General features: G+C 48.8%; 1 protein-coding gene and 1 long non-coding RNA gene across 2 annotated transcripts in view; both read left to right on the forward strand.

The window, feature by feature from the left end:
* LOC139226185 (LLGL scribble cell polarity complex component 2-like) overlaps positions 1-517 on the forward strand; it is a 64,532-nt gene extending 64,015 nt beyond the window's left edge. Inside the window, exon 6 of the mRNA XM_070856818.1 lies at positions 419-517. Within this exon, the coding sequence (XP_070712919.1) occupies positions 419-517 (99 nt within the window). The remainder of the gene's footprint in view (positions 1-418) is intronic.
* LOC139227070 (uncharacterized) lies at positions 518-1,305 on the forward strand. The gene is made up of 2 exons (XR_011587370.1): positions 518-670; positions 1,150-1,305. It is a non-coding gene; the product is annotated as an uncharacterized lncRNA (long non-coding RNA).
* The last annotated feature ends 6,612 nt before the right edge of the window (positions 1,306-7,917 follow it).

Genomic DNA, 7,917 nt, shown 5'->3' on the forward strand with positions numbered 1-7,917 from the left:
TCTCTCACCCCCCCTCTCTCTCTCACCCCCCCCCTCTCTCACCCCCCCTCACACCCCCTCTCTCTCAACCCCCCCTCTCCCTCACCCCCCCCTCTCCCTCACCCCCCCCTCTCCCTCACCCCCCCCTCTCTCCCAACCCCCCTCTCTTTCCCATCCCACTCCTCTCTCTCCCAACTCACTCCCCCTCTCTCCCTCTCTTTCTCTGAAGCAGTATGATGAATTTTGCATTGAATAATTTGAGTAATTTGCGAGTGAGGGCTTTAAAATGAGCCGAGGTGTTGAGCATGTGGTAGGCTGGGCCTGTGTGCCCGCTGTTTGTGCCGCTCTGTGTGAAGGTGGTGTGCCCGCTGTCTGCGCCATGCTGTGTGCCCGCTCTGTGACGGCTGTGTGCCCACTGTCTGTGCCGCTCTGTGTGAAGGTTGTGTGCGCACTCTGTGATGGCTGTCTGCCCGCGCTGTGTACCACGCTGTGTGCCCGCTGTCTGCGCCTCACTGACACGGTGAATGGTGAAGATTAGTGACCAGGCTGAAGAGTTTTTCCTGTTATTTTCAGGCTCCATCACTGCGTGGGTTGGTCAGTGCTTGATGCTGGAGGATGGGCAGATTCTGAAGACCACGTGGTTGCTGAGATCTCTGGCTACCAGTCTACAGGAGGACTGGCAATCGACCAGGTGAGCCGTCACTCTAACCTGTCTAAGCACACGGCCTCTGTTCTGACTTGTGTGAACAGTGATTGAGGTGTTTGGGATTTTGATAGGAATTGGGAAGATGGAGAGAGAAACTTTTCCCGCTGGTCGGGAAGTCTAGAACAGGGGGACATGATCTTAAAATCCGAGCCAGGCCATTGTGGAGAGACTTTAGGAAACACCTCTTCACACTAAGGGTGGTAGAAATGTGGAACACTCTCCCTCAAAAAGCAGTAGGTGCTGACTCAATTAATCGATTTCAATCTGCAATTGACAGATTGTTGCTGGACAAGGGTATAGAGGGATATGGAGCCAAGGCAGGTGGATGGAGTTAGGTCACAGATCAACATGATCTCATTGAATGGCGGAGCAGATTGGAGGGGCTGAATGGCCGACTCCTGTTCCTGTGCTATGTGATCGTTGATATTTCTGCTACTTACGTCTTCTTTTTGGCTCTCTCTTAGAATTGGACAAGACACTTTCCACCGAACCTCAGCGGTCCCCCTGATGGGGAGCCGCCATTAACCTGACCATCCATAGCCCAGCGAATTGCACCAACACTGGACACAGCATCATTGCACCTTCTGCATGGTATTCTCAATAAAGCAAAGTAAGAAATGCTGGCTGTTGTTTCTGTGTGTACCGACCACAGTATAACTTGTCCAGAAGACTTGCAGATTAGGAACTTCACGAGTTTCAGTCTCTTGTTAGGAAGGGTTGGTAGGCGGTTGTGAAACACCCACAGGTTCACTGATGGGCCGCCTCAGGTGTGTCTCAGGTGACGCAGCCACTGAAGGCAGTGTCAATCAGTTTATTCATTAATGTGGCGGCATCTCCATCACAACAGGAAATTAGCGAGTGTGAGTGTGGACAGGGATCGACCCTGAGCCTCCCGACACTCGGAGCAGACCATTCCAACACTGCTCACTCCTGCCCAGCACAACACCTTCCTCACAATGGTCCCACACCCTGTTCAACAGGTGACTTTTAGCTTATCATGGAGGAGTGGGGCCGAAATCCGTGAGCTACGGTACCTGTGCGATTGGTGGGGTGGGGAGTGGGGAGGTACCTGTGCGATTGGGGGGGGGGGGAGGTACTTGTGGGATGGGGGGGCGGGGGCAGGTACTTGTGCGATTGGGGGGGGGTACGTGCGGATGGGGGGTACGTGCGGGATGGGGGGGTACCTGTGGGATGGGGGGGCAGGTACCTGCGGGATGGGGGGAGGTACCTGTGGGCTGGGGGGGGGGAAGGTACCTGTGGGATGGGGGGGGAGGTGATGTACCTGTGGGATGGGGGGGTGGAGGTGAGGTGGTGAGGTACCTGTGGGCTGGGGGGGGGGAGGTGAGGTACCTGTGGGATGGGGGGGGAGGTACCTGTGGGATGGGGGGGGGGGGAGGTACCTGTGGGATGGGGGGGGGGGGAGGTGAGGTACCTGTGGGCTGGGGGGGAGGTGAGGTACCTGTGGGATGGGGGGAAGAGGTACCTATGGGCTGGGGAGGGGAGGTACCTGTGGGCTGGGGGGGAGGAGGTACCTGTGGGCTCGGGGGGGTGGGGGGAGGTGAGGTATCTGTGGGATGCACCGGGGGGGGAGGAGTGAGATATCTGTGGGCTTGGGGTGGGAGGAGCAGTGAGGTACCTGTGGGATTGCGGGGGGGGGAGGTACCTGTGGGTTGGGGAGTGGGAGGTTAGATGCAGGAAGAATGTTCCCAATGTTGGGGAAGTCCAGAACCAGGGGTCACAGTCTAAGGATAAGGGGTAAGCCATTTAGGACCGAGATGAGGAGAAACTTCTTCACCCAGAGAGTGGTGAACCTGTGGAATTCTCTACCGCAGAAAGTTGTTGAGGCCAATTCACTAAATATATTCAAAAAGGAGTTAGATGAAGTCCTTATTACTGGGGGGATCAAGGGGTATGGCGAGAAAGCAGGAATCGGGTACTGAAGTTGCATGTTCAGCCATGAACTCATTGAATGGTGGTGCAGGCTCGAAGGGCCGAATGGCCTACTCCTGCACCTATTTTCTATGTAGGACAGTTGATGAGCAGTGGCAGACATTTAAGGAGATATTACATAACTCCCAACAAAAATATATTCCAATGAGAAGGAAAGACTAAGAGAAGGGATAACCATCTGTGGCTAACTAAGGAAATAAGGGAGGGTATCAAATTGAAAACAAGGGTATATAAAGTGGCCAAGATTAGTGGGAGGCCAGAGGATTGGGAAACTTTTAAAAACCAGCAAAAAATGACTAAAAAATAAGATGGAAGATAGATTATGAAAGTAAACTAGCAAGAAATATAAAGTTAGATCGTAAGAGTTTCTACAGGTATATAAAAAGGAAGAGAGTGGCTAAAGTAAATGTTGGTCCCCTAGAGGATGAGACTGGGGAATTAATAATGGGGAACAGGGAAAGGACAGAGACTTTGAACAAATATTTTGTATCGGTCTGCACGGTAGAAGACACTAAAAACATCCCAATAGTGGATAATCAAGCAGGTATGGGGAGGGAGGAACTTAATACAATCACTGTCACTAATGAAGTAGTACTCGGTAAAATAATGGGACTAAAGGCGGACAAGTCCCCTGGACCTGATGGCCTGCATCCTAGGGTCTTAAAAGAAGTGGCTGCAGAGATAGTGGATGCATTGGTTGTAATCTACCAAAATTCCCTGGATTCTGGGGCGGTCCCAGCGGATTGGAAAACCACAAATGTAACGCCCCTATTTAAAAAAGGAGGCAGACAGAAAGCAGGGAACTATAGACCAGTTAGCCTAACATCTGTCGTCGAGAAAATACTGGAATGCATTCTTAAGAAAGCAGTAGCGGGACATTTGGTAAAGCATAATTTAGTCAAGCAGAGTCAGCATGGTTTTATGAAAGGGAAATCATGTTTGACAAATTTGCTGGAGTTCTTTGAGGGTGTAACGAGCAGGGTGGATAAAGGGGAACCAGTGGATGTGGTGTATTTGGATTTCCAGAAGACATTCAATAAGGTGCCACATAAAAGGTTACTGCACAAGATAAAAGTTCACAGGGTTGGAGGTAATATATTGGATAGAGGATTGGCTAACTAACGGAAAACAGAGAGTCGGGATAAATGGGTCATTTTCCAGTTGGCAAACAGTAACTAGTGGGGTGCTGCAGGGATTGGTGCTGGGGCCTCAACTATTTACAATCTATATTAATGATTTGGATGAAGGGACCGAGTGTAATGTAGCCAAGTTTGCTGATGATACAAAGATGGGAGGAAACGCAAGTTGTGAGGAGGGCACAAAAAATCTGCAAAGGGATATGGACAGGCTAAGTGAGTGGGCAAAAGTTTGGCAGATAGATTATAATGTGGGAAACTATTAGGCAGAAAAAATTAAAAAGCAAATTATTATTTAAATGAAGAAAAATTACAAAGTCCTGCAGTACCTGGGGGTCCTTGTGCATGAAACACAAAAATGTTAGTATGCAGGTACAACACATAATCAGGAAGGCAAATGGAATGATGGCCTTTATTGCAAGGGGATAGAGTATAAAAGCAGAGCAGTCCTGCTACAACTGTACAGAGTATTAGTGGGACCACACCTGGAGTACTGCGTATAGTTTTGGTCTCCATATTTAAGGAAGGATATACTTGCATTGGAGTCTGTTCAGAGAAGGTTCACTCGGTTGATTCCTGAAATTAGGGGTTGACTTATGAAGAAAGATTGAGCAGGTTGGGTCTGTACTCATTGGAGTTTAGAAGAATGAGAGGTGATTTTATTGAGACATATAAGATAATGAAGGAGCTCGACAAGGTAGATACAGAACAAATGTTTCCGCTCATGGGGAAATTAGAACTAGGGGGCATAGTTTTAAAATAAGGGGCCGCCCATTTAAAATGGAGATGAGAAGGAATTTCTTCTGTGGAATTCTCTGCCCCAGAGAGCTGTGGAGGCTGGGTCATTGAATATATTTAAGGCGGAGATAAACAGATTTTTGAGCGATAAGGGATTAAAGGGTTATGGGGAGCGGACAGGGAAGTGGAGCTGAGTCCATGATCAGATCAGCTATGATCTTATTGAATAGCGAAGCAGGCTTGAGGGGTCAAATGGCCAACTTCTGCTCCTATTTCTTATGGATGTGAGGTCACAGCTGAGCGTTTATGTCAGCCGTGGCTCAGTGTTTAACACTCTTGCCTGAGTCAGAAGGTTGTGGGTTCAAATTCCACTCCAGACACTTAAGCACAAAAATCTAGGCTGACACTCCAGTGCTGAGGGAGCGCTGCACTGTCGGAGGTGCCGTCTTTCAGATGAGACGTTAAACCGGTGGACATAAAAGATCCCACGGCACTATTTTGAATAAGAGCAGGGGAGATATCCCCGGTGTCTTGGCCAATCAACAAAGCAAAAACCAGATTATCTGGTCATGTCTCCAATTGGTGTTTGTGGGAGCTTGCTGTGCGCAAATTGGCTGCCGCGTTTCCCACATTACAACAGTGACTGCACTCCAAAGTTCTTCATAGGCCGTAAAGCAGTTTGAGAGGTCCGGTGGTCATGAAAAATGCTATATAAATCCAAGTCTTTTTCCACATTACAACCTTTTCAGGAGAGTTATGGTGGGAAAAAAAGTATTCCCTGCCCTGGGAGAGTTTGATGGGACAGTGTAGAGGGAGCTTTACTCTGTATCTAACCCGTGCTGTACCTGCCCTGGGAGTGTTTGATGGGACAGTGTAGTGGGAGCTTTACTCTGTATCTAACCCGTGCTGTACCTGCCCTGGGAGTTCTTGTTGCTGACATTTTGATGCCTGCAATGTAAAGTGTTCCATTTCCTCTTTCTAACATCCTTCACAAAAATTCACCAAATGGAAATGTAAGCTGTGGTCCGTGCTCTGACTGGCTGGGTGTTGACCAGCTCTTGAATTTTGGCCAAGGCTGAAGGTTCACAGCACAAAGTGAGCGAAGCTCCCACTAGACCCACAGACACAGTTGGCACAGTCTGGCTGGGGGCAGGAAGGATGGATAGATGAGGCTATTGACTATCAGGTAAACTCTTGGGATAACCCATTTCCTACTTTACGACGTCAGTGATGTCAGCTCTCTCTCTCTCTCTGCTTTGTGCTGTTCTCTCGAAACCTACTGACCATCGGACTGATGGAAGCTGTAAGATGTTTGGAAATCATTTCCTGCAGTCCCAACCGATCTTGGGGGTAGACTTTGACTCTTCCCTTAAGTCTTCACTTAATCTGAGGAAGGACGTTCTTGCTATTGAGGGAGTGCAACGAAGGTTCACCAGACTGATTCCAGGGATGGCTGGACTGTCATATGAGGAGAGACTGGATCAACTGGGCCTTTATTCACTGGAGTTTAGAAGAATGAGAGGGGATCTCATAGAAACATATAAGATTCTGACGGGACTGGACAGGTTAGATGCGGGAAGAATGTTCCCGATGTTGGGGAAGTCCAGAACCACACAGTCTTAGGATAAGGGGTAGGCCATTTAGGACTGAGATGAGGAGAAATTTCTTCACTCAGAGAGTTGTTAACCTGTGGAATTCCCTGCCGCAGAAGTTATTGATGCCAGTTCATTGAATATATTCAAGAGCTAGTTAGATGTGGCCCTTACGGTGTGGAGAGAAAGCAGGAAAGGGGTACTGAGGGAATGATCAGCCATGATCTTATTGAATGGTGGTGCAGGCTCAAGGGGCCGAATGGCCTACTCCTGCACCTATTTTCTATGTTTCTATGTTTACCCAACCAGCCTCCTCCTCCAACCACTCCTACTACTCACTGGGACATGGTACGGCCCACGGGGAGGTGGTACGGCCCACGGGGCGTCTGATCAGAACGCTGCCATCTGTCTTTAGTCAATGAGCTTCATTGTCAGCCCCCAGTCTTGGCTGGGATGGTAAAGAGCTGCCTCACCTGCAATAGATATTTACCAAATCCAACGGAATATAATTCCATGCCTCTGACTCTATAGATCTGATAGTATTCCCAAATCACCTGCCTATCCGAACCTCTGGAAAAGCTTGAATTGTCCGTGTTGGGAATGACCCCCTCTGCTCTCTCCCACACCTGTATCCAGGAGGTCACAGAGGTGTCTCACTGCAACCTGGACCCCATCGATGTGTCTGTAACTCCAGATTGTTCAATCTTCGAAGGGAGACTGAATCAACAATCGATAAGGCGCAGTTTTGTTTGACTTGTGAACCGTTTTATTCCAAAGTAAAGCAAGAGAGCCACAGGCATGTTCAATCAGATTATAAACACACGACACAAAGTGAATAAAACACACACTCCCACTTTGGTGGACCACCTTACTTAATTTAAACAGAATCATCGCTGTGCATCTGTCCTCTGTTCCCAGAGCTGAACCTGTTACTGCTCCCGTCCCTCAGCTCTGACCTCTGTCCGCAAACTGCCTTGTAATGTTTGAAGGTGCCAATCTCTCGGACCAACTGAGATTCAGGGTTTCCCAATACCCAAAATAACAAAGTGCCATTCTTTGATCTCTGAGAGACACATCTTAACCGGCCTGTGCCGAGGGTCCCAGATCTCATTCCCCGTCATTACTTGCTCTGTGTTTAGGTATCGCTTTTTTAAAACTCATGAGAATACATGTTGAGCTGAATTTCCCCGCAGGGAGTCGCTCCAAGTTTGCACCAATGAGCTGCGCGGTGTGCCCACCAATAGCCCAGAGAGTCTCCGAGATCAGCTTATTTACATATCCAATCGGAGCAGTCATTGGTGTAAATCCGGTGTCAATCTTTAGTAATGTGCTGGTTTGCTCGGAAATTCGACGCAGTCTTTGCTGGATGTGTCCGGAGAGCGGGGCAGCAGGTCAGGATAGAACCCCTTGGCTCAATGACTTGACTCTCAGCTAACGAGACTTGGATCTCTTTACAAAATGTCTGGCCCAGGAGAAGCTGCTGCAATTCCTATTGCTCCTAGAACGCTCGCTCCTGCTTCCCAGCACGGCTCCAATCTCCAATAATCATCCCCAGGAAACCCAGGCCCCAAGTCTTGTTTTCCAAAACAAATCAACACTTCCAAAACCAAACTAGTTGGCCATTCATCTTAATGATCATTTGTGGTCTGTGCACACATTGCCTGCTATGTTTTCCGACCCTGAATAAGATCAGTCCCGCCCCTGTCGTCATCATAGGCAGTCCCTCAGGATCGAGGAAGACTTGCTTCCACTCTTAGCACGAGTTCTTAGGTGGCTGAACAGTCCAATACGTGAACCACAGTCTCCGTCACAGGTG

Source organism: Pristiophorus japonicus, chromosome 16, assembly GCF_044704955.1.
Source record: "Pristiophorus japonicus isolate sPriJap1 chromosome 16, sPriJap1.hap1, whole genome shotgun sequence".
In the NCBI taxonomy this organism is placed as follows: domain Eukaryota; kingdom Metazoa; phylum Chordata; class Chondrichthyes; family Pristiophoridae; genus Pristiophorus; species Pristiophorus japonicus.